At 37.5% G+C, this 27,932-nt stretch overlaps 1 protein-coding gene across 1 annotated transcript in view; it reads right to left on the reverse strand.

The window, feature by feature from the left end:
* Positions 1-27,932, reverse strand: part of PRKN (parkin RBR E3 ubiquitin protein ligase) — a 554,180-nt gene that overhangs the window by 107,375 nt on the left and 418,873 nt on the right. The window contains exons 8-9 of the mRNA XM_058801467.1: positions 14,168-14,229; positions 2,721-2,870 (exon numbers count right to left, since the gene is read on the reverse strand). Coding sequence (XP_058657450.1) covers positions 2,721-2,870; positions 14,168-14,229 — 212 coding nt within the window. The remainder of the gene's footprint in view (positions 1-2,720; positions 2,871-14,167; positions 14,230-27,932) is intronic.

Consider the following 27,932-nt stretch of genomic DNA (forward strand, 5'->3'; position numbering starts at 1 on the left):
AATCCATATTTTAACTTTACCAAAGGCCCTTTTGGCAAATTATATGCACTCTCCTGGAGATTCACATTTACTTTTGATATCTTTTTGCAGTTCCTCTGCAAAAGAGCTTCTAGTTTCTCATTCCATGTAACAAGTAAGAAACTGAGGAATCAAAAATGTCTGCATGCTAGCCTGGCTCAGTCACCTGTTTATATCTCATTATTCCTTCAGTTCTGGTCATAGTCCTTATATGTTTGGGACTGCCTCACATGGTTATCTCTCTGAATATTGGAATATTTATTTTGCTTCATTCCCTGGTGGCTACCTTATTCTCTTTTTGGTTCCTTTACTTTTCTAAAATGGCTGCTGAAATCCCTTCTCACTCACTGTCTTGACTTTCTCTTGACCACCTGCCTTTCCTCTCTCCCCAGGGTAATTTCATCAGCAAATTAAAATCCTCAGCTACTTGACAGTTGTTAGCTACCCTAACATGCCAGTACAGATCTGAACTACCAATTTGTTCTGTTCAATAGGCAACTATTTCTCTGCAAGGGCTTTTGTGTGAATAACAGACCAGTGATGCTGAATACAACTGCTGTTGTTATCAATATGAAATTTAACCAAAGACAGAGGTTCAAACACCCCAAAAGAGATTCTACATAACTGAAGTACAACCTAAAGACTGATGTAGACAATGCAAAAAGAATCTCCAGATTCACACTGCTTTCTTTATTTCTTTGCTCACTAGCTTCAGCAAGGAATGTATTTCTAATCTAAGCTGTATAGGTTAAATAGTGCAAGACATCTTTTGCAGTCCTTTTTTGGATGGGTAATAGGGACATTCTCGTCTTGGGGCCTTCTTTGAGCTTGTAAATCACATGCATACTCATGAGGCAATACTGAGCTCTAAAATGGATCTTCCTGGATTCCATAAAAATTAATGGAAGGCCTTCATACTGAAAAAGGTCAGGTTTTGACTGGGAGAAACCACATCACAGTTTAAGAATAGAAAACACTGAACATGACTGCACAAAATAGAGTAAAAATAAATAGCTCTTCTGTCTTGGTGTCCTTGCAGGTGGATCTTTACCTTCAGCCAACTTTATTACCAGCATTTGACTTCAGTGCTAGGACTCTCACCACAGGAAGTCTGTGACAGATGCTCCTTGAGGTTACCATTTTTTAGGGTGAAAAGAAAGATCCAAAGGCATATATTTTCATTCTGTTCCATTATGGATTCTGAAGAAGGACCTTAATGTTACCAAAATTTGGCTTCTAGACCAGCCTCCTGCTTCTCATTTCAGCCTAAGTGAATTGTACTCTGTAATGTTCAAGACATCACATAATTCAAAACAAAGGGTGAGCTTACACTCAAGGCTGCAGATCTGATCACTACCAAGCACAGCACAAAGTCCTTAGAAGGAAACAGAGCAGTTTGCTAAACCAGGGCAATATATCAATCCTTTACGCTATGTACACTTTATTTACACAGCATTTGCAGATTCAGAATGATGATGAATGAAGCTGCAAAATACAGTGTGATTTTCACCACTTCCAGGCAGAGACCTGAATAAAAATTATATGTGATTTTATCCTTTTTAATCAATCCCTAATAGTTAATCCAGAGGCATACCTTTTTGTTTATGCAGTGATGTTTCTTATTACTTTCCCAGATTCTGCTTTATTTTATAGCCCCATGTCTGCTCAGGGAATTTGGGCAGCACTCTGTTTCACATGCACCACTGCATGGACAGATAGGAAGTCTTACCAAGGTCGACAGATGCTAACCTACTCAAAGAAGACAAGTTACTGCGACTTCCTAGTTCACCAAACTATTATTCTTCCACAGTATCAGTTTGGTCAGTATCAAAACTGCAATAAAAAGTGCATTTTCCACAAGAAAAACAGCAGAAAGAGTACCCTAGTATTTTACAAATATAGATATTTTATCTTCTCTCATAGTGTTTGTGGAATTCTGCTGTAATGTCAACCATGGAAAGACTCACATAGTGCAAACACCAGTTAGTCACTTGGACTGAACATTTAATAGATTCTTTTATAGATAGATTTATCTCTATGTACATCTATTTCCCCCAAAGCTTGATTCTTGTCAAGTACGTGCTTTTTCTACTGCAAAAATGTCGATGGCCCATATGATGTGATTTCTTAGCAAAAGTATTTTCAAGTTTCATCTGATTTTGCTTTCCACAAATCCACCACTAATTGTTCATTCCCCTTGCTTAAAACAAACATAAGCAAACAAATATATTTCTATATTTCTTCACATCCTGTATTTTAATGTGCACAAGAAATATTGCTACGATGTCACAAACAGGCTATTCTATCTCTCCTTTTTCTGTAAAAAAAATTAATATGATAATGAATGGTTTGCTTAAGATCCTGTTCATTTCTGCTGAGTTCTAGGAGAAGAAAGTCAGAGTGCATTTGGATTTTCATTTGTACAGTTCAATTTCTTACTGTAGCTATTCAACAACTTCTTAAACCAAATAAAGCAAAGAATTATGGAATGGACACATTCTCCATGATGAAGTCATCATTCCTAAGCCATTGTGCTATATTTAAATTGTTTGGCGAGCTGCATTATCCCACCCTAGTGGGAAGGGCAATTCAGAGCCAATGAAAGATAAAAAAGCCAACCATATTTTCACGCTTTGTCTTAGCATTCGTTGTGCAGCATCAATTATTTCCCACACCACTAGGAGGAAAATAGACGTTCTTACCCCACAGCCTATTCCATTGCCTGGCTCACACAGGATTCTCCTCAGGCCTGGCTCGGGAAGCAGCCCTGCCCCACAGCCGGGGGTGGGACACAGCACTCCCCCCATCTGCAGCACGCACTCCTCGGCCCCGTAGCGCTGGTACCGGTTGTACTGCAACACAACACAACACAACACACTGGTTGTAAATGCTGGCAGCACGCAAAGAAAACACCCAAATCTTTGAGTTTGTCTCTATCCCACGTAATCCAGCCAATTGTCCTAATGTCTCACATGCTAAGTTCAAGTTATTTGTCAAAAGTCTAAAACTTTGCAGTGTTATTAAATGGGGTGTCACTCTGCTCCAATTCGCATCATGTGCATCGTTTCCTGGCTCACAGCCATTTGCACCACCAGAAGACTGTGTGGGATATTCAAATCAAGAAAACAGGAGGCAGTTTCTGTAAGTAACATCAAATGCACTTACATTACTATAAAAAATTATTGTAAGCATAATAAAAATAGTCCAATGGAGAAATTATAAATGCTGTATACAGATTGAAGAGAGCACACACACAAAACAAAACCCTTTAGGGATCTATAGCTAGAAGTAGTGTAATGTTTTAGACCTTAAGGGTTGTAAAAATTTTCCTAGACAACTGCATTTTAAAAGCAAGCTGATCATTAAACTGATCAGCACAATAACTCTCTTATATACATTCATTTCAATACTAGGTGTATTTTTTCCTGTGTCACCCATGAAATTTTCTTTAGTTTTTTCAATTTTCATTTAATTCCATCCTGATAGCCTAAAAGGCCATGGAAATGCCTTAATTTTAATGATGGGGGACACTGACACACAGCAGTATTAAGTAACATGCTCAGTGTATTCTCATTGACAAAAATGCCTGCTCTAAAATGACTGATGTCACTGCAATAACTTTCCCAAGTCTAATTTAACCTGCTTTCAGCCAGAGATAGCTGAGCTAGTACAAATCATGCTGTGCACATGTAAATCACATCCACTCTAGGGTTCTGTGTTGGTGCAGTTCCACACCGGTGGCTGTATAACCACTGTGAACCAGGCTTCAAATTCACCTATAAATCTGCTCTACTGTGGAGGGAAATAAATGAAAGCATTTGGTCCTAACAACCCCAAAGAAAACAGGCAAATCCAAAAGGCCAAAGAGGAAGGGAGTAGGTATGAATTTTCTCTGTGAGTAGACTTTATGGTGTGCTAAAAAAACAAAACAGAACTTTATGTTACAGCACTCACAACAATATTTAGTGCTTCATAAGATTTTATCCCATGATGGCTCATGAAAATCCTGTTCCCTTTTTTGGGAGGATAGCAAACAAAAAATTCTTTCTCCAATCCACACCCCTCTCCAAAGAAATCTTTTGAGGAAAATGGAAGCTTTAGGACCAACACCTCATACACACAGCATACAAAAAAGAATTTTAAATTACAAAGAAGGCTCTACATCTTTTGGGTACATTTCAGAAGATTCCTCCGTGAATGCTGTCACAACATGTCTTGTTAAACTGCTTCTTAAAATAATACTAGAGTTCTTAAAAGACTACAACATGCAGACACAAATGTTTGCATCACAGAAAAAAATCAACCCAAACTTTAATTATCCAAATTTGTTAATTAACAAAAACTCCAAATAACCTCTGAAAAGAAAAGCAAAATCTAAAAGGACAATAAGACTTCAAAATATCTTTTGGTGTGTTGAACGACAGCCAGAAATTCTTAAGAAGACTTAAGAATCTTGTATTTGGAAAATAATAGTATTTTGAGAAATGTGCAAGACATGTCTGCAGTCTCCTTGAATGCGGGGGCTCAAGAAGTCAACGGATGTTTTCCTGTGTTATTATTACGCTTGAACCCAGACTAATGCCATAAATATTTAATGTTGGATGCTCTCAATTTTCAGAAAAGTTTGTGATCCTTCCACTATATATGTGTTGAGTGCTCTAAGTCATTTGGCTGGCCTTTATAGAAATATAAGTAACCATAGCTCCAAAACTTTCTAGCAGCCTAATTTTCCTTCAGGGCACAGACTGGACCTGAAGGTGAGGATGGCGATTGTCTTACCCTATTAAGAGGGAACTTTGTGCTGCATGTGGGATTGTTAACAGCTTCTCATTAAGAAGGCAAACACCAGTGACTCTGTAGCTGAGGTTCTGCCAGCATTTACATTAAAAATTCTCAGATGGAAAAAAAAGAATATACTTTCCAGCCATTAACTTAGCCTAAAAGGGCATGAAGAAATTCCTCTCATTTCTCATTTTTTTTTCTTTTAAAAAACCTTTATCTTGTTAGGAAAAGATACAGAATGTAAATGTCCAGCTTAACTACTGGCAAGGTAGACAGCAACATTGTTTTCTGTCCAACAAATGAAACATTTTATACTGGTTCAGCACAGGACTCATTCCAAATCAGTATGGCACCCTCCCCAGGGATTTTCATTCTATAACAGCCAAAAAAATGATCCAGAAAAGATCCTGCGAAGTTCATTTGCATATCTTGATATCTAGTTACCAGCCTGTTTCTACCTTCAAAGTCCAGATACATTAATGTCATTTTCCAATTTCTTTTTCCTTGTGTCCTGCTCAATTAAAGCCCAGCAACCAACTGAAACACAAAGTAGCAAAACATATACATGTTTGTTGCCATAGCAAAATCTACACAACATACGTGCATTTATATTCTTTATTCAGTGATGTGAAACAAAATTATTCACTTTACATAAAGGGTGTGTTTATAAAAAACTTGTACAGGACCAGAACTATTATAATGAATTATTAATTAACTATTTGCATATAGTGACAGACCATACCTATTAAAGACATTTTTTCCTATACACCACATATCATACTAGACTCATGTAACCTACCAAAGCAATCCATTAATCAAGTCAGTTTTCAGGAGCCCTTAAATGTCTTTGGAGCCCATGATGTGTTTTGATTATATATCTGGATGAGATACTTAAGGATATTACAGCACACAACATCCACTGGTTTACTTCACCTCTTAACTGGAGACCTAATGCAGAATTTATTTAGTTTGAATTTCCACAGTCATGATGCCTATAGTTGCACGGGTTGTGAAGACTTCTTTTATAATTAACAGGAGAAATGGGATGAAATTCATCTTTACTCCTTAGATTTGTACATCTGCATAAGAACTGAGACCTCAAGTGCCCTGTTTTTTTAAAAATGAGAGATCAGACAACTTCCTAGATAATGGCACCTGAAATTAGGTGACTCTTACAATAGCTGATTTAGTTCCAATAATTCTGATCCTAACTCACCTGCCCAAAGCTATTTTTAAAACCAAGGATTAGGTATCTAAATAGCTTAGACTGTAAACCACCTCGCAGAATTTTAGCTCATCTAAAATTAAACATCTAGCCTAAACAAGGCTCCAAGTGAATGAGCATCTAATCTAAAATTAAACATCTAGCCTAAACAAGTGAATGAGCACCTCCTTGAGAAATAAGATCTCAAGGAGGGCATTTATCCTGACTTAGATATGATGTCTAAGATAGGTAAGATCAATCACCCTATGGAAGTGCTATGGTGGAAGCTGAGAAAACTAACTCAGGCTAGATATCTAACATGTAAAGAGCTGTCATTGAAAGATTAATCTAGCTTTCCTGTCCATTCAAAGTATTTCATAGAATCTATTACTCAATTTTTATCAGTGTACCTCCTATTTAGAGATGCACTCATCATGTGTAAAGTTGCTCTGCATGCTACAAGGAAGAAAGTATCTCCAATTATTTTTAGGAAAAACCTCTCACAAAGTATAATATATGGGAAATTTGATGGAACTGGCATTCGTGGCACCTGATTTCATTCCTGGCAGCAGCACAGCCATCCTGTGGCTTTCATGTAAGTAATTTAATCTAAGCTTCTCATCAGTTGCCCGTTTGTAAAGAGGAAGAATGATACTTGCTGATTTCAATGTACTGTTAAGAGGCAAAATTCATTAATAGTCATGAGGAAGTCAAATGCTATGGTAATGAGTGGCATAAAATTACACAGAAATCACCAGCCATCTACTGCTGCTAGAAAGCAGCTTCCAGACAAAGCATGTCAGGCATTTATGTGCTACTGCAATAAGGTCCTCAGAAATACAGGTTAGTAAATAGTTGCTGGATTCCTCCAGAACTGTATATTTCAATGCCTATTTGGAAAAAACCCCAAAGCTTCATAAATAGAATTTACTCTAGAAAATTGGTGCTAAGACAGCTAAAGGTATATGAATAATGTAGTTGGAAAGCATTCTGTTTGTCCTCTGAAAACGACATCCCTTTGTGAACCTTCCCCTCAAATTGTGAATTGTCCCAGTCAGCTTTTCAAGGAATAAAATTTGGAGCGGAAAAAGCTCTACTTATAGCTCTACTTATGGTATTCTGACCATAGAATGAAGTTCTTTTGTGTAACCTTTGTTAGTAAACACTTGTCAGGGCCCTTAGATTATAAATCACAGAATGACACAGACATGGAGGCTGGATAACTGTAACCATTTATTCCTTGCTCTCCGCTTTCCAGGTTGGGATGGTTTCCCTTGAGTCTTAGAATGATACTAGGTTTTCAAGCAGTGGAAATTCAATCATTTGATGTTGTAAATCAAGGGTAATATAAATGAAATCTTTGGGTTGACTCAGGAATAACAGGTTAATTATAGATTGCAGTCTTTTCACTTACATTGAGATTCAGATACCAAAACAAAACAGAAATGCACCTGAATGCACAAAACTCCTGCAAAACACACTTCATGAACACAGTGATTCCTGGCTGTGTCAATTAATTTACAAATTATGATTTAATATCATAGAATCATAGAATGGTTGGGTTGGAAGGAATCTTAAGGGTCGGTCATTTATTCCAATCCCCCTGCTACATCATGAATGCCCAGAGCTGTTTTAATTTTGCTTTTACACTTTGGATATTGTTTTCTTTATTTTCCTTCTCCCCCCCTCATCTAAAAGCATCTCCTCAGTAGCAGCCTTGCAGACAACTTTGGACAAAAGTATAACAGTAGATGTAAAGCCCAAATCTCTGAAATGTAATTCAATTACTTGTTTCTTTAACTGCATGTAAGAGTCTCAGAGGAAAGCAAATCTACTTTCTGGAGTCAGATTGTTTTTACTGGTCCTATAAATCAAATAACCATCTGTGTGTTTCAAAATTAGATTGTGGAGGCTATTAGTCCATAGTGTAGACTAAGCACTTTATTTATATATATTACGCATGCACAAAAACTCCAAGAATTAGTCTCGTAATTAGGCAACTTACAGTATGAAACCAGTGGTACTCATTGGACTAGTAAAAATACTTACAAATGTGTCACCTAAAACACAGATTAAAAAGTGATGGACTGACATGGCTCTCCATGGAGCACCCCTAATTTATTTTTCCTGAGTTTTTGGGCTTCTCTGCTGGCCCCTGATCAAATTGAAAGAGCAAGTTCAGAGGATCAGCTCCTTGTTACCACAGGAGCATCCAAGGAGACAAGAAATACAACCACCTCTAGAGTCGTGGAAAACTGGGTACAAACAGTTGTTTGAAGAAAATATTTAGGTAAGAAACCTCTAACTGGATCAGTGCACCACAATTTACATACAAAATTAAACTGGAGTAGAGATGGGGAGAAAAAAAGAAAGACTGCAGTTAGTGGAATGATATGAAAGCAAGCGCAATATGATTCAATGAAGAAGGGGGAATGAGCACAGTGCAGGGGTAAGCACTGTATTTACAAACTGCTGGAAGTTTGTGATCTTCCAGCAGGTATTTGGGGGATCAGTGTGAATAGACTGGATGCCAGGGATAAACATTCAGTTTCTTCTGACCCTTGTGGAGCTCAAATGCAAACTCCTCTTCCTGCTAAAGGAACAGACATCAAGGCTGTAACTGATGCAAGGAAATCTGTTCAGCTGCTGCTGTTGCAAACTGTGGAACTGCATTTCAGTAGAGCAGTAGAGACTGGCTCCCAATTCTCAGGTCACAAGAGTGAGCACAGGCATATTCCCTGAAAGCAGATCAAAGCTATCCAAGGGATGGAAGAAGTCCTAACTTCCACATGTACCTGAGATCCTGAACACTGGGGTTCAAATCTTCTCTCTGAATGAAATAAAAGCTGTCTGGAAGAGAAATTTGAATTCTGTATAAAATGACACCTTTTTTTTTTTTTTGACAGAAAAAAATCCTTTAAATTTGTTTTGACTAAGTACCTTCTATTTTCCTCCTCTTCATTCTTTATGTCAGCTGTTGAACCAAAAATAAATGACTTTCACTTGCCTACTGTACAGTAAGTTCAAAAAGTGTAAGAATGTAGAGATATTCACCTTATGACAAGAACTTAAAGTCTTAAGTTATTATGATCCAGAAGAGACAAAACTGAGGAATTTTCATGAACCCCAATTACCTCTGAGTTAGGAAGAAGTTGGTTAGGAGACATTCCAGGCAGGTATAACATAGGAAGGAAAGAGAAGCATATCACTAGACATATGAAGTTGCAAGATTATAATGTTTGCTGTGAATTTCCAGTTATTAAAAATAAGGTGGTGTAAAGAGGATCAAGAGTTAAATGCAGTAGCTCAGTCTCAGAGAGCAAGTGATGAGACTGTGGTGGTGACAAATCCAAAAGGTGAGCCAAATGAGATGGAGAGAAAAGAGATATTAGATGGAAAAATGGCAGAAACTGAGAGATGTGTGTAGGTATCACTTACTTGGAATAGCAGCTGAAGTCATGGCACTGGGTGGGAAGCAGCAGAGGTGTAAGAACTACACTTGTAAAGATAAAGGTTTTGGAATGCTAACAAACCATCTTTGGCTTAGTAATTATGAATGGGAGAAATCATCCAGTAAAAATTTATTTTGTTCTTTAACTGATTGGAATTACTGAGATGTAGCTTATATTACTTGCAAGTGTAGTTATCAAAAAATCTTAACCCAGAAATACTTCAGAAGCACTTTGTTGATCATATTTGATGCTTTCCTGTACTAAAGTCAGCTGATTAATCAGAACTGTCATATGGCATTACTTTTGCCTGCATGGGCAAATATATATCAATTACTTTAAGACTGACTTTACATGAATATTCAGTAGCATGCATTTGAAAAAAATAAAATTCCTCTGGCAAGTATTGCAATTAAAAAAAAAATCAACCTTGTCACACCCACACATTGTACATAAAATCCTTCCAGACCTCAACTAATGTTAAAAGATCTCTAACCATGCTGTGTTCATTTCAAACTTGATTTATGTATCTCCTAAAGTTACAGCTCACTGTGAAAACTAGCACAAGCCCACATCATCTTTGAGGAGCACGGGGACATGCATCTGCAGATTTTCAAAAGAGGGTATTCTAGGGTATTCCTTTGCATAATTTTTCCCTAATTGACAAGGAAATGTGGGGAAAAAAACCCCAGCCCCCCAAAAACCAAACCAAAATCCTACAAAAAACCCCAACCAAATAAACCAACCCCTCCCCCCAAAATGGTCCCCGTTCAGGCTTGCTCAGATTCCAGGGATATAAACACTCAAAACAATTCTAAAAAAATAAGTGAGCAGTGATATGAGTTTCAGTAGCAGCTGATAGGAAAGATCTGTTAAAATTGATCGTTCCCCTGTCAAAATATCAAGGAACTGGCCAATACATCCTGCAAAGCTGTCAGAGCAGATGATGTAACAGAGAAGCACAGCTATACATTACTGAGCAGCTTCCCTTCCTGCCCCTAGAAGTCATCTGCTTCGTCTGTGCTGTGACCTGTTGGGGGCACTCAGGTATAGCAGCAGATTGCTTGCTCGCCTGTTATTTGTTTTCCCTTCCAGCCTTCAGATGTAGCTGCTATTTTATTCATGAATCACAATATTCCATTTAAACAATTAAACAAGGTTTTTTTATCACTTTGGGGACAAGAGGGAAGTTTCTCATAGAGTCATTAGGGAGACTCCATAACAGTTCACTGCAAGTCATCTTGCTATGCTGGGATATTGTGGTGTTTATGCTTGGAGTGATTTCTCTGCTGTTTCTGGCATTGGCTTGTGGAATTACCTGCCTTCCACTGTATTTGAAGAGAGCCCATATTTGGTGCATTTTTAGCATATATTTGTAAGCAGCTTGTACTATCACCACTTGTAGAAACAATTACTTGCAGAGACAGCCAGCCTGACAGGGCAAATGGCTACTGCAGGAGACTTTCTTACATTGTGCTATTTTTCAACAGCTCCCCACTTACAAAATCTTTCAACCTGATCCTGGCTATATCTCAAATACTGAAGAAAGGGAGGAGTTAGTCAGGAGATTGGGCTGCATCCCTTAAGCTAGGGGAAATAGATTATGAAAAGTGAGAGCAAATTGCAAGAGAAAGCTCAGCAGAGCTTTGGGCAATCAGAAGCTTCAGGCTTCACCTGGGACTTGTGTGCAGGAGACCTTTTTGTCTTGTACAGACCTTAGTGGACCGGGAGAGTCTGGGACAAGGGGGTTCAAAAGAAATCAGACAAAGTTGATTCTGGAGACACTTCCTGGATCACACTCTCTGGCACCATCTCAAAGAGTCAAGTACCAAGTGGGACAGCAATCTGTAGCTACATTTGTGTTGCATTTTCAGCCAATTACTCTGGAAGCTGGTTTTACATGGTAGGTTAGGTATCCACAATGCATATCATGTACCAGGGAAGCTTGTACTCTTCTATTTCAGCATGCAGACTACGACTGCATCTTTCCATAAAGTCCAAAGCTGATTCCCTCTTTAAAAACTATCTTATTGCCAGTGGCCAAACCTTAAAAGATAGACTTTCCAACTAGAATAGATTTCCCATAATGTATGTTCCTAATAGAAGACATGGAAATTTTACATGTCCAGCAGACTACCAAGTTTGAGTATTTGAACAAGAGCCTTATTATTATACAATTCCTTTAAGAAAATATTAATCATCAACTCTTCACAATTCTATTTCTCAGCATTAGTTTTTCATTAATGCTTACATTTATATAAAGATATTTCAGATAGTCAGGCAGACACATGTTTTCAAGATGTTTGATCCTGAAAGCCACTCAAAAACTTTCTTTCCTAATGACATCAACAAATGTTAAATTGGTATTTACGTTTATAGGAGCATTTATATGGTCAGTTTATTTATATTTTTACTTATAGGAAGCAAATGCTCAGTGAAGAAAAGAGGGACACCAGGTTTTTTTTTGCTTGAACTCTGAGGAACTGGAGATATGCAACATAGGAAACATTCTGGTGCTGGTGGAGTGATGGAATGGAAAGAGGCTGGGAATATTTTGTCTTCCACTACTGAGAAGTATAATAGGATCTAAAGTCTGCAAGTGATTTGTAAACAAAGAATAGATGCTTTTCTAGGCAATATACTGCAGTTTAAACAAGAATTAATCCAAAAAAGTCATGTAATGTGTATTCTAAAGTAGATCAGAACAGATTATCGCAATAGTCCATTCTGCCTTTGTAATCTGGCCTTAAATACATAAGCACTTTAAAAATAAATCAAGACTGGATATGAAGTAGGAACATGTCCCTATTTTTCTTTGGCTATTGATTGGAATGGAAGAAAATATATAACTGTTTACAGTACTGAAATTGCAAAGAGTCTGAATAAAACAGTCTTAAAACTTACTATTAATATTTTCTATCTAGTAGGCATAACAGAAAAATAAACATCTTAGATAATTTTAAAAAGCAAATATCTAACTAAATAAATATAAGAAATAAATAGATAGTCACATGAATAAGAACTTTGCCTGTAATTCCTTCCTGTCTTCACTTAGATATATTTAAATTTTTTTTTCTCTTGGTTTTGCACCAATTTATTTCCTGACTATCGAAGTGTGTGCTAACTTCAAACAAAAGCTTCTGTGGTCTTCAGTAGACTCATGATAACAATGCTTTTGTATGACAGAATATATTTGCAACAATCCTTATAAACGTATGGGCTAATGGAATAATTCAGCTCCAGGGGAGCTGTCAGATCTGTCTGATTCAGTCCTCTCTCTCACACTTGCAGCCTTTTGGTTTAGCTGTTCCTTACTTTTCCTTCAAATTTCTCCTTTTGTCCAACTCTTTCTAGACTGCTTAGCTTCACCTTTTCACACAGCTTAAGTGCAGATCTTCCTTTATTTGCCAGTCTCTTCAGCAAGCTTCTGTATTTGGTCATTCCCTTCCAGCCCTTGGTCTTTGTCAGACCCTTATCATTCTGGAGCCTTTTCAGGCCCCTTGTCAGACCCTTATCATTCTGGTTTCTACTCCCAACCCCTTCAATGAAACAACCCCATCTCTTCATTCTATCCAAGCTTCATCTCACTCTGCCCTCCTTTTGTCAGGTAGCTCTAATCAGTCTCTTGAGCCCATCAATCCTGGTTGTAAATTCTTTTATTTCCTCTTCCTAAATCCTCAATCTCACCAGATTCCTGCTTCCAGTATCTCTTGCTAAGGAAAAGCTGAGCTCCTGAGAAACGTGACTTGTGACTCTCTATAACAGCTGAAGTGAGGGGCTGGTGGAGGAAAATTGGAAGTCCAGAAATTGTAACAGCAGCCACAATTGTAATAAGAAAAGGGAGAGTGACAGGGAAAGGAGAAGCAACAGTGTGTTCTTGTCAATACAATCTAATTTAAAAATGATGAAACATGACTTTGAATTAACACCTCAGGAGTTGCTCCTACCTTTGTCACAGCGCTCATACACCCTGTGCAAGTCCCTTGGTGCCAGGTTCATTAAGAGATGTGGATAGTGTCATGTACAACACACTAATGCTGGGCTTTCAGCCCCTGGGTCCCTAGCACCTGCAGCTCTGTGTCATGCACTCAGGCTTTGTAACCACTACCTTAGAAGGGATTCTTCAGAGGAAGCCAACTTGAATTTCAGAAGAATTGAGTGTATGAAAATTCAACTTGTCTCTCAAAATTTAAGGCCATTTCTCAATATCTCTGTATGTTAATTTCATTGTTGACAAAATAATATCTGACCTTCTTGTGAGTGTTGCAAAGAATAGTTCATTTATGCTTTCCTAAGCTCCCTCTACAGAAATAGTTTTCTGAGCGCAAAGCACAGCTAAAATTTTAGAAACACTCTTTCAAAAGAGAAAAAATGACACACAAAGGGATGGATAATATCACGAGTAGCTGTAAGTACCAGTCCTGTAGTCAGATTGTTTGTCTGTCTGCTGCTTTAGAGAGTCTGTTTACTGCTGTAGTCAAAAGCTGAAAAACTGTGGCAGGTAGCAGATGTACCAATTAATACCCTGTCAAGGCTGATGGATAGAATGAAAAAAATCCAGCTCTCACATATAACTCCTGTGTGGTTTTCCCCCCACATTTCAGGTCTTTGGGGGTCATGAGATACACTCTGTCTCCCCAGAGAGAGATGAAACTGTCTCATTAGCGTCTATCTTTCATGACATTAAGATGCTGCCTTTGAGAAGCTAACTCACCTGTTCTTCTCCCAGAATCCTGAAGTGATGAAGTTCTTTAATCAAGGAATCTGGGCAGCCAGCTGTTGGAAAGAAACAAAAATAGGCATTTTAGAGCTTCCTGTCAGTGCAGTTTCAGCATAAGACACATAGAGGCAGAGATGATAGAATATACAGATTACCTTAGATAAAGAAGATTAGAAAGATTAGTCATGGCTCTGCAGGCACCAGAATACTGAAAACCATCTATCAAATAATCCCTCCACATTTCTGAGCATGCTACCAAGAACACTTAGAAAGGTTATATTCCAAATATTTTAGCCCTTTCCCCAAAGGACTACAAACAAAAGCAAGATGAAAAGGGCAGTACTGTCTGCCAGATACCGCCAACCCTTTGTATAAGCCAAAAAGCCTGTTAAAAGAGGATCTCACATCAAAACATTGGAGCTGCCCAAAGCTGAATTCTGATTCACACAACAGGTTTGGACTTATCTCTAAGAATAATACATGCTTTCCCTGATTCCCTGAAGGATTTAATAGGCCTCACAGATCACTTAATTTTGGCTGTCACAATTATAACCCATTTCACATAAATATTGCTGTTACCCCCTAGTGTTAACACACAAACCCAGAACACAGGCAGAGGAGTGATTACAAGAATTTTGTAATGAGGCTAATTTTCAATCACTACAAACTTTCACATCTGTACCAGCCAGTAAGAAAGAATGTGTCTTGCTAGCTGCCATGCACTTTAGTCACCTGCTCAGACTGTGTTTCCCCTCCTGGCAATAAAATCCAAGGCTTCTGTATACCACTTTTGTAAATGACTTTTGTACACTACCAGAATAATTCCTGACAAGGGATGAAAGAGCAGACTGTGAGAGCTATCTGAGCTTTACTCTTTTTACCATAAATTGGAGCATCTCTTTGTGAACAGAAAAAATTCCTTAAAAGGAATTAAGAACATAGCTCCTCTCAGAAAATGGGAGGAGCCATGGTCTTTATCAACCTGCTTTTCTACTGATGCTGCTACAAATAGTTACCTTTCACTCTTAATGACTGCCATTAAAAGAATACAAATGAATTTGGACATAACTGTCAGGAAGTCTCCACCAGCACCATGGTTTTTCTCAAGGCCAATGAGACATGGCCTACACTCACACCTTCTGTTGGCATAGCTAAGGGATGAAGAAGGAAAAGACTACATTTGAAAGCAACATAACTAAAAAGACAAAAAATGAACAATAGACATGTTCTAACAATAACAAGAACAATAGACATTGTCATGTTAAAAAAATGAGCAATTACACTCATAAAAGTCTTGTATTCACATAATTTTTCCACTTAGGGAATTGATTTAAATGTTACTCAAGTCAACCTTTTACTGGTAAATATTTTATCTTCATACTGAGAAGGAGTAGGTGAAAAATGCACCATCTACACAACTTCATCAGCAAACTCTTACAAAAGTAAGACAAGGTTCGAAGTTTGCCCTGGTTTAAGCATATAGTAAGAATTGCCTATTAATGAATTGTCTCTTACTAAATATTAGCATTTATTCCCATTTAATGAAACCTATGATATTCTTACAAGCTTCTTTACACCCACCTCTTCCTCATGCACAAGGGTATTCACATATTTCAACGTGTTTTAGCTCCAAGTGATTATTTCTTAATCAGATTTTATTTTCAACTTCTAGAACCACAACCGGTGTATCACTTTATACTTCTTTTCTCATTTTCTCCATGCTGTTTATTCTTTCCCTTTCTCAATGCACTTAATTGTTCTTGCTACTTCTACCACAGAATCACTGCTATGCAGCACTTTCTTGTATTCTCACTGGGATTTACATCTCCATCCAACTCTGTCTCAATAAGTCTTGACCTGAGCCCTGAGTTGTAGTCCAGAACTGTTGTCTTCTCTGTGCTTCAAATCAAAACTTATTGTATATGGCTCCTCTCTCTTAGCCTCAAGTCCTTACATAATTAGCAATATATTTTCTTGCACATGATTTTCCCTGAAAATATCTGCATCGATTGCATACTGCCATAGGAATTTCTAAGTGTAGAGGATAATTATGATTTCATGTAATGCTGCCTGTTCATCTATGACAGATGTTAGCTTTACAACACCAACTGAACTGCATTCTGCCTTTTGGAATCCTTACAGCTTCTACTTCAATCAAGTATTTATCTTTCTTCCCTCCTATCCTTTTCAATTTATTATTCACTAAACTCCTTAAAATTGGAAGGTTTCCTTTTTCTTCCCTAGCAAGAACTTTTTCTCTCCATTCTCCTTGAAAGAAAGATGGGGACAAACTATTTAGAAGAGGGTCTAAGGTGAAAGGACAAGGGATAATGGTTTTAAACTGCAGTAGGATTGATTTAGATAAGATATAAGAAATAAGTGGTTTTGTGGTGAGTGTGGTGAAACTCTGGAATGGGTTGTCCCATTCAAGGTAAAGCTGGCCAGGGCTCTGAGAAACCTTAGTTGAAGGTGTTGCTGCTTATTGTAGGGGGCTGGACTAGATAACATTTAAATGTCCTTTCCATCTCAAACTATTCTATGATTCTATGAAAAACATGCATATTTAAATGTTATTAGCCATCCACTGCTGCATCCTCTTCCAAATGCAATATTTTGCATAGTCTGTTTTTCAGACTTGCCCAACCTAGTTTTAAATCTTTTCATAGTTCAGATTTTCACTGGATCTTGCTTAGCTGATTATACAACAGATCCTGACGTTACTAGCAAAGAGAGAGAGCTTAAAACCTATGTCACTGTTGGCATGATTCTTTCCAGCAATGAGTTCAGAAATGTCAAATGCATACATATTGAATTATACTGACACATCCAAACAGTCTGCTGTCTGTAAGAAGTCATCTCAGATTGTCACATTTCAGAAGCAATATTTCAGGGAAAAAAGAAGAAATCTTCCTTTTCTTTTTTTCTTTTTAAATATTTCTGGGCATATTTCTGATGTTTCTTATTTCTATTTTTAATTTCTTTTCTGTAAGTAGAACTTTGTAAAACATGTTCTAACACTGTAACCTATTTTTACCAAATATTGGTGAGTTTTGAAAAAGTCTTGGATTGTGTTAAATTCCTGCACTGTGGCTAAAGACAAAGTTCATGACAAATAACCATCCCATAAATAAAACATAAAGAGACTTAAAAAACCCGTCCCTACTCAAAACAATTAAGAACTATTTTTTATCTCACCCACAAATTCCTCCATATATGCACAAACATATTAGTGTACATGAAAACACACATGGAACCTTGATAACTATTAGTAGTTAAGCACAGCACCTGATGGGTTCACTGACAAACTGTACATACCAAACATTTACAGAAAAGTGCATTTTCTAAGTCTTTTATGTGAAACTAGCACATGTCAAATGGTGTAAATAAACTGTGCTTTACAGATTTCTGCTATTTTCTATAGAATGTGTTGAGGAACAGTTTTTATGCCCTCTGTCCTACAGAAGCCATCAATGGTCTCAACAATTACCAAAAATTTTCACTTCCCTCTTCCCAATTATTACTTGAAAAGTACAAGCCTTCATGAAATTTCCAGACATAAAGAAACAACAGGAATATTAAAAAAAAAATCAATAAAAATTACACCTAGGAAGTGAAAGGAAACAGTGCAAAAGCATGGACAACTGGCTTCAATCAGAAGCCAAAACTCAGGATTGAGGATTCCTGCAGACTGATAAAATGGCACCTAAATGGCTTATCCGTTGCCTCTTTTAGCTCACATTCTAACCTATGTGCTTCTTATGTTCTCAGCTGCAGTGACTGTTACAGGGTTTTGCTAACTAGGAAGGTAGAGCAAGATATAAGAAATATAAAACTTATTTAATATTTAATACTTTTATACCACTTTTAACACTGTCATAGTTCCATTGACCTTAGAGCAATCAGATACATAAAGCTAATTTGATGTTTTAGGAATGAGCCTAAGTCCAAGCAAGAAAATAATGAAGGGATGATGCCCAGTTCAAAGGACCAGCAGCTTTATAAACTCACAAGTAATTTCTTTGTCGTTATTTAAAGTTTTATTACTTAAATTAAATTCAAGCATTTTATTTGCTTCAACACATTCCATCATACACCAGTTTACTTGTTTGAATAATATTGTTGTTACTTGATTCTCATATTGTTTTATAAATTAACTCCAAATGCTGTACTTGGGAATGAAAGGTGCATTTAAAGATACAGAAATGTGTAACTGTAAACTTGCAATTTACATTTTGGTATTCTTTTCATAAACATATTTTTAATCTGTTCATATAAGTACATGTATCTCCAGAAGAGGAATAAAAAAGCAAGATTTAGGAAGGATGGATTGATGTCTCCTAACATCATAAATGCCCCGATTTCAATTGGTCTGAACACACGCTTTCAACAACACTTGTAATTAAACTATGATTCTAACTACTACCAATTTAATTACCCAAGTCTTCACATATTTTTTCTCAGACAGAATTAGCTTCTGCTTTTTATTTTTTTCTTTAAATTATCACTCTGTATGACTTATGTTCTTCAGAGAGAAGGCAAAGAAAAAATTAAACCAAGCCTTTAACATTACATAAAATAGCAAAATGGAAGCAAAGTACGATTGCTACAAATAGAGCCACCTGAGAAGTAAAGTTGGTGTCGATGCCCTGCCTGTCCCAGCCCGGCCCCCATGTCAGCCCTGCCTGTCCCACCTGTGGCTGGGCTGCTGATTTCCCCACAGCACTGCCCTGCCCACCAGGGGCCATCCCGCAGCCCAGGGCTGCCCAGGCCCCTCCATCCCAGGGAGGTGCCCAGTGCCCACAGCAGGGCTGCCCCATCGCTCCTCTCTGCCAGCACCTGGATGGAGGTGCCCTGGCTGAACCGCTCAGAGGGCCAAAGAAAATCACAAAATGTCCTCACTGACCACAGTTACAAGCAAATGTATCTCCACTGCAGGGTTGTGTGCTACATCTTCTGCCATAGGTTTGCAGCATTATTTCATGCTTTGCATTTTGAATTTCATCTTTCCCCAAATGGTATAGTTGTGTGAGATTCATTTCAATGCATTTAAGCATCAAAATGCTGGCTATATGAGTCTAATATACTCCTTGCATGCTTCCTTTACAGTTGATAGAAAGAATACATGCTTCCACAGGGTAATTCCCACCACCCAAGACAGGCACAAAAAAAAAAAAAAAATCAATCCCCTTATTTCCATTAAGTGAGGAGTTTAAGACAACTTGGCAGGACTTTACAAGTAACTTTTAGACTTTTTAAGTTAGAATATTTGAATTTCACTCAACAGCTGCAATTCCAATAATTTCTACACATGCTTAACACTGGAACATGTAAATTGTAAATTTCCCCCTCACATTTAGTTCCGTGCAAGCTAAGCATTTACATTGTGAGCACAGTGCAACTTCCATTTCTCTCACTACATCAACACTTGTTAATTCTGAAAAGTACATCCCTTTGGTGGGCTCTGAACATAACCATGCAAAAATATCTATCAGTGTCCTTCAAAGGATATCTTTTCACAGTGCTAATTGCTAAACCAAGTTTGCCTCTGGAAAACGTTTTAGATACTTGAGAATAACCACTTCATGCTTAGAAAATCAATGGATATGTTGGCTTCTTTTTTTTCCTGACTTTAGTACAGGTATAAAAAATGTTCTGTATTCAAAAGCAATCATAAAAATCTGGCAGTGCAGCACTGTAATGGCAGGACTTGCAATACAGCAAGAGTTCTATAAATACAGGGAAGTGGAAGCTGGCCTGGGGTGCATGCACAGGAAGGAAAGGTGTCTGGGCAATCCTGCAGCTCAGAGGTGCTTGTTACAGCAGTGTGCATCCAGAGCACAGCCAGCCCCAGCTACAGGGGGACAGTGACTGGGACTCCTGTGTGAGCACAAGTTACCCAGCCCTGCACAGGCATCACTGCTGGGTGAGCAGCGAGGGCAGGAAGAGCACAGCCCTGCACTGAGGATAACAGCAATGGGAGTGCAAACAGGGCAGTAGGAAAGCTGGGCTCAGACTAGACTTTCACACAGAACTCAACAGGTTTGGAGTCCCATAAAGGGTGCCCATTAATTCATTATATCACTTTCCCAATCTCCCCCAAATTGCCCAACTAACCAGAATATTGCTGTGAACCCCACACCTTTCTGCTGCCTGCATCTCCTCCAGGGATAAGCAACCCTGTGCTGGTGACAGTGCAGCCTTCCTATGGGAACTGGCCGTGATTTCAAAGTATGGAGTGACCTCACTGTGCTTGTGTTAATTAAATGTTTGGATGTTACAGGTGACCTTTCCTTCCTTTTGATGTTATGTGAACGTGAACAAAGACAAAACAGTGTCTGGAATGCATAAATATTTTACTGAAAAGAGAAAAAGATATGAAGAATATCAAGTAGGTAATTTATAGAATATAAGCATATAAGGCTATATTTGGAATACTGCTTTGTATTGTGAAAAGGTGTTGAACTTTTTCTTTTTCTTGATCTATTTTCTCACAGATCCTACAGAAGTGATATACTTACTATAGCCATTTTCACTATTTTTCTTAGAACACTCATGAGCAATACTTTGGTAAATAGTAAATTATTGAGATTTTTTCCTTGTTGCCCACACAATTTCCTAATGCAGACAAACTTAGAACTTCATTAATTTGTACATGTACACTTACATTTACATATCCCTTCCTTTGTATAAAAAAATTTAATTTTTAAAAAAAGAAAGGTCATAAAACAGTCCTGTGAATAACTTGTCATCTCAAGTCCCATGCCTTACATCTGCAAGTGTGAAAATGCAGAGGATTCACAGGGGCACACAGCTTCATCTGGAACACCAATTACTACTAACCACCATTAATCATAAAATCACATGTCAGACTCAAAACCTTCTCATGAAATCCGTCAGCCGTATGTCTGAAAATTGGGGGACAAACCTTTAGTACCCAAATTTCTTGTATTGGCCACCTTAAAGTTGGTGAAAAAAACTACCTATCCAGAAAAACCAAATAATGTAAGCTAAAAAATTACATGGGATTGTACTTATACTCATGCCATTTTAATAATCATCAGTGTGCAGATGTTATTTTGCTGCATAATAATCTAGAACGAGTAGATACACAAATACATGCCCAAAACATGACACATTAGAGTGCCTCAATATTATAGATTGGTTTGGGGAAAAAAATTAAAAAGCTTATTTCAAAAGCAAGAAATATTGAATTCTGTCCTTTCCAAGTCGGCACAAAAGCTCAGCTCTGCACTTGGGCAATGCTGAACCAGAGAAGATGACAAGCAACGCTTGCATGTGGTTTCTGCACCCAGAGGTTTCTGACCCTGGTAAGTCATGGTGAAAATCTTCACATGGTGAAGATCTTTCCTCTAAGTCTTTAAAAATCTCTCTAAAACTACAAATGGTGGAGCAGCTCTTCAGCTCAAGCAAACTATAACAGCAGCAATTAAGTGGACGGTGCTTACAGGTATCTGTACCAACGAACAAATTGACTGCATACAGAAAATGTAATATTTTGTTAAAAAGACTATGTGCCAGTAAAAGACATATTTAACTGCTACTTTTGCTAAGGTCAATATGCAAGAAGAAACCAATTCTCCTAGGAAAAATCAGAATTGAAATGTCATTTTCTCTTCATTAATAACGTCATTTAACAGCATCATGTTAATGTGCCTTTTTTTTTTGATTGACTTCTCACAGCTGAAGCCAGTAAAAACACATATACATTATTCTGCTGTCACAAAAGTTGCTGAAGATATTCATCAAGAAAGTTTCATGAAAGCTGAATTGTCAGGACACAACACCTGTCCTGTTCTAACCAGTCACTAGAGATGTTAGATGCTAGTTACCCAGCTGAATAGGTTACATCTTTGTATGCTCTTAAATTCAAAACCCTCCAAAGACACAGAGCATATTTTTCACTCTCATGAAGTGCTTGTGAAAGAATTGTGCAAATGGACTGCATCAGAGTTGGGAAAGGATCACATGAAGGGATTGTAGCAAATTCTGCTCGTCTGGCTTTCTCCCATTGCACACAACTCTGGCTTTCACTGCGCTGTTACTCACTCTATTTTAATGATGCTTTAAAGCCAAATGACTAGAAGTAATGAACCATATTAGCCATTTTCTGCTAAGGTTTTTCTTTCTATCTTTGCTACAAAAAAATATCAGCAGGAGTATTGACCTGCCATTTCAGTTTAGAACCTACTTCCTTGCTTCCTTCTTGCACATTTAAAACAACATTTAAACCACAATTGAACAAGTAATGTTTAGTTGCATCAGCATTCAAACCCTGAATTGCATTGAGTTCTGCAATGCCAGCAAGCCTCTGCTTGTTATTTTTGGGGGTTTTTTGGTATATTCTGCACTGCTATGTGACAAGCTGTGGAAAGAGTCTTTCAGAGGGGGGAAATTTTCTAAGAAATAACATTCAGTATTGCCCAAGAGACTGAGATTTCAGGGCAACCATGCAACAGTGCAAACATATTTGATGAATAGTCTGTACCATCTGCTTGCCCAATATTCCAGTTTAAATTATAGGTGTAAATTCACCCACACAATTCTCAGTAAAGTCAGTGAATACCAAACTCATGTAACACAACAAATTCCATGCTGTCTGTAATGAGAAATTTAGCTATGACCTTTACTGCTCACATACAGAAGATCCAGAAACAAAAAATAAAAAAGGAAACTCCCTTCTTCCCACTCAAGTGGGAAGATTTGATTATTGCCAAATTAAATTTTGCAGAAAACCCATTTTCCTAATGCTTCCTAATTAACAGAAGTAATTTCTACAGTTTCTTTACATCAAAGAGGACAAGTGTAGGGCTCCTACCATAACCAGGTGATTTTATTATTTTTTAGTTGAGATACTATTTTAGCACTATTTTAAGCTTCTTTTTGGAAGACTCACACCTTCTACCATAAAAACCGTCAAAGTAAAAATCTCATTGCAGGGATCTGGCCTGAAAGGAGCTCTTCACTCTCAGTTTGCTATGTTTTTAGCTCTATCAGCTCAATTCATGAAAGGTTTTCTCATCTTTTATTCAAAAAGTAGTTGAAATCTCTAAAGAAAACTCTGTTCTCTCAAATTCCCACCTTCATGCTGGCACTGGCCTTTGATGATGATCAGTACCTTTGAGAAGGGAAGTGAGAGGTCAGGAGCTTTCAGCATGTGGTGGAGACTTTATGAGAGAGGAGATTGTCTTCTCAGGGAAAATCCAACTACCCCTGAATAAAAGTCAACACAAGGCAAAAACAACTGTAGAAGAATTTCATTTGCTAGTTACTGAAGGGCAAATCCTTAAAAGATTCCAATTTCTGATTAGAGAACTAAGCAAGTGTAATACAGAACTGCTAAAAGGTTTCTAAGCTGAAATTAAGCTTAAATTCACACAGATGTTTTCAAGCTGATGGCTCAATAACAGAAATATATTTGTCATGGTAAATAATATTGTAAAGAGCAAACCCTAAGAATCATATTTTGAAAGTAAATATTTATCCATTTTCCTTTAAAAAGTTGAATTCAGGAAAATGTTTTCCTATAATTTTGGGAGTATAGACAAAACCCCAGTTTCCTATTGCAATAAATTCCCATCTCATTTGTATTTACCACATGAGGTTATTACACTGACTATGTAATATAGAATAAGCCACTGCAACATCAAGAAATATGTGGCCAGGTGCCAGAGAACAAACACAGCTTTCCATTTTTTAAATTCCAAAACTACTGTTTAAGGCTATTAAAATACAATTCATAAAGGTTATTTTCTGTCCACAGTACAGGAAAATCAATATGCCAAGCTAAAAAAATCAGCAGAAAAACCAAGATGCACACATGCAGGTCTCACTCTCTTATCACACATGCATAAGCATGCACAAAATTACTGTTGGAGAAAGGAAAATGGTAAACAATATCCAGTGACCCAGAAGCAGCAATGCTTTTCTTTCAAATTTTGCATTTCTTTTTTTTTTCCATGGGATATGACATCATTCTGTATAAACAGTACATAAAAATGCTATTTCTTTAATCTATGAAGCATTTATAAATCTTCAACATGAGCCTTTCACTGAGGGCTTAGACAAATATTTAAATTGCTACATAAATGACTCAGACTACAAGGCAAGCCCAGGCTACTCTAAAAATAAATGTTCACGGACAATAAGCCCATCCAACCAAAAGAGAATTTTAAAAAGCCACAGAATAGATAATGTCTCTCAGAATAGTACAGACATATCTGGATGAATGGCTATCATTTTCTCTTTTTCATGGAGATTTTAAGACAGAAAATAATTTTCAGAACTCTGAAGAATGAAGCAATTGTTTAAAAGTGACCTGCACTCTGGTAAAGGAGTTCAAATCTTCATTGATACCTAATTGTAATATTTTTCTTTCTCCTTTGCAGCAGTGATACATGTGTGCATATCTTGCTGTTTTCTGTGAGGGAACATGGAAAAGTTCCACTTATGAAATGAGGACAGTTTTGCATTTCACCGTAATCAGATCAAATTAGGGCAGGTGGCATCTCTGCAGGCAACATAATTATGAAAAATGCCTGTGTTCAATACAAACTGTCCTTCCAGTCTTGAGGTCTAATAGGACATCAGAGTGCAATCTTTTTACATTTTACTGCCAGCTCAGAATACAGAAGACCACTGAGGGGGGACTACATACTGCTTTCATTTTTTGTCTGTGCAAATCCAGAGAAATAATACATATGTTCCTCAATATTTGCTCTAACATAAAAAGCAGAGTGTTCCTGGGAGTGCAAAAGCTGGTGTGGGGTCAAACCTAAAGTTAAATACAGAAGAAAAAGTAATTAAGTCACTAGGCAGGTCTAATTCTAATAACATTGTGTGAGACAGGCTAATCCCGCATTGCAAACAGTGATTCGTGTTTCTACTGTAAAAAACCTGACAGGCAAGCATAAAGACAAGAGATCATCCTGTCTGTTCATCTAACAGAAAAGAATTGAAACGACCTGAGAGATTCCCCAAAAAGAAAGCGTTTAAGATTTTTCTGATTTTATATTGATATACTGGCCCTATACTTGAACGGATCACTCATGATGAATAGCTGGCAAAACACATTTGAAATAAGCTGAAAATTTAATGCAAAATTCTACTCTACATTAAAGGGATGATATAGCCAGGTTCATTTAGAATATTACTCCTCTGAAGAGACCCCAAGCACTACAATAACAAATGTTATATCAAAGAGGCACTCGGCAACAAATGCAATATGAGTCTCTGTGAGGCAATTTTTCAGTATGTCAGAATTATAATATCACTCCAAGGAAACAAATTAAGCAGCACAAACTTGGCTGTTGGGATCACTTTATTAGCAATACAGTGTTTTCTCCTAAAGAATGCTTTTCTTTGGATCTGTCACTGAAATGGTCTATCAGTTTTATTGGTGCACAACTTCATATTTGCCTATGAAATATAAGAATTACTCTTTCTGCCACATTAAAAAAAAAAAGAGGAAACAAAAAAAAATTCCTGATAATTTTTACTTTACAACTGATGTCCAGCCCAGTGTGGGTTTTCTTAATCAGCAGGGATAAACACTTTAATCACAAGGCATCAAACTAGTACACTAGTACCAGTGAAGAAATACTGAATGATTTCTACCTGGTGGCAGAATATCTATTTTTAAAAGCCCATAGGTTTCTAAAAATATTGGCAAAATATTGAAAAAAAAATTCTGCAATTCTGCTCTGATTAGTCATCATGTTGATGTAAGAATTGATTTATTTTTTTTCCCTTGTGTGTAAAGACCAGCCCTTGCCAGGTGGACAGGCCACAGGCCGTTTCATTGAGTCAGAGGAGCCTGTGCTTGTGCTGTAGTGATAAAATTCCAAGGCTGCCACAATTTACCTCAAGCTCAGTGGCTGCAGTGTACCAGGAGCACAGTGGGAGATGGATATGCTTTCCTCTGGGCAGGGCAGCAGAGAACCCCCACAGCTCAGCATTATGCCATCAGAGCCATCGCTGCGCTGAAGTGAATTAGTGCAAGCAATTTCATGAGATTACAGCAGCAATTTGGTACTGAACAGCTGCCACACCACACTACAGGATTCTCCCTCTGGTTTTTACTTACATGACCACGAATAACTTCTCAGTTAATCCAGAGCAACAGAAACCATCCTTGACCTGTACCACTTACACAGAGATATGCTATGCCTTATAATTAATTGGTCTTTAAACTTTTTTTAAACTAAAAATAATTCCATTATCATAAGTCCAATATATCTTCATTAAATCAGCCACTCTATACAATGTTATTTCTTCTGTTATTTGAATGTAGACCATAAAACATGCCCATGATTTCCCTCATCTACACTTTATTTTCTGTATTCTTTTAACAGTGCAGTGTTTTGAAGCTGTGAGCCTGAACACAGAACAGACATATAGGTGTAGGGCCAAATCTCCAACCTTACGTACTGCATATATGAAACCCCATAGGGTACACAGTCCAAGTGCAGAGGGCTGTGGGGGTGTGCATGTGTGCTCTTTTCCCCCCTCCCTTTGGTAATAGGTATTGTTGCAGCAATCATTTCTAATCACCAAAAAAAAAAAAAAAGGAAAATTTATACTAGTGGGATCCTAAACTGACAGAGTTTGTCGCCATGAATGCTGATGCAGACACTAGAAATGAAGACTGCAATGTCTCTGAACCTAATGCTAACATTTAATCAGGTTGATAAGCCAAGTAAGGACCGGTGTCCCCCAGGAACGCCCTCTGCCTCCCACACGTAGAACTCCTCTGTGCCCAGAGGAGAAACAGAGAAACAGAGCTGAGACATGAGTGTCCTTTGTTTCTTCTTTTTATTTTGCAAAATGGAAAGTCAAATTATTGAAACTAATGATAAGGTTAAGCTTATTTTTTCTTTTTCCTCATGCCATTGAAATGCTCCCTTGACTTTGCCTTGTTTCAGGAGATCACTGAGCTGCAGTTGTAAAAAATAACAACACTAGGTCTCATTGCTTGTACATTTACCTTTTGACACCACGTTAACTATTTTTTTCTGTTAAGTACTTCTAAGCAGTCATTTATATGTTAAGTATTGAACTTTGTATCCCTTCTGCCTCTCAATATTACAGCGCTTGCTATGTATTTTCCACTTGTGCCTGTTATGTCATGGACCAGAAATTCATTCCTTGTACTTCTGTCTGGCTCCAGAATACCATCATGCATGACATTCCAGAGACACTTTCTTCCTGACTGAGAACTATTGGATATACAGCTATAAAAGCACACATAAAAGCTAAAAGCCCTTAGAAATACTTGGAGGGGAAACAAAACATCCCTTAAGCATCAAATCAGTTGGAAATTCTTCATACTGCTTTTCTACACCAATTCCTGCAGGATTTGCTTTCTATCGTAGCTTAGGTCTGGTCTGCTTCAGGAAGAAGATTGACAATTATGATAAATGATTCTGTATGGCAGGATTTAGACTCACACTACAGAAAACTATATTTAATGAGATGATCTGATTCTTTCTTAAGGATCAATAATTTATTTATAGGCAGGGGCCTCAAAGGTTAATTTTTAGTGCTTTACTCACCAAGATATCCAGCACTCAAATGACTTGTAAGGGACATACAATCAGAACTGGCTAATCCACATGAGCTTGTTTAAAAACATTGTCAGATTAACAAATCAATGATACTTACACACTACAAAATTGGTTTCCACTTAAAAGCTGAATGGATTTACACAGTTTACATGCAGCACAAATCCTGTTTTCATGTA

Source organism: Ammospiza caudacuta, chromosome 3, assembly GCF_027887145.1.
Source record: "Ammospiza caudacuta isolate bAmmCau1 chromosome 3, bAmmCau1.pri, whole genome shotgun sequence".
Lineage (NCBI taxonomy): Eukaryota > Metazoa > Chordata > Aves > Passeriformes > Passerellidae > Ammospiza > Ammospiza caudacuta.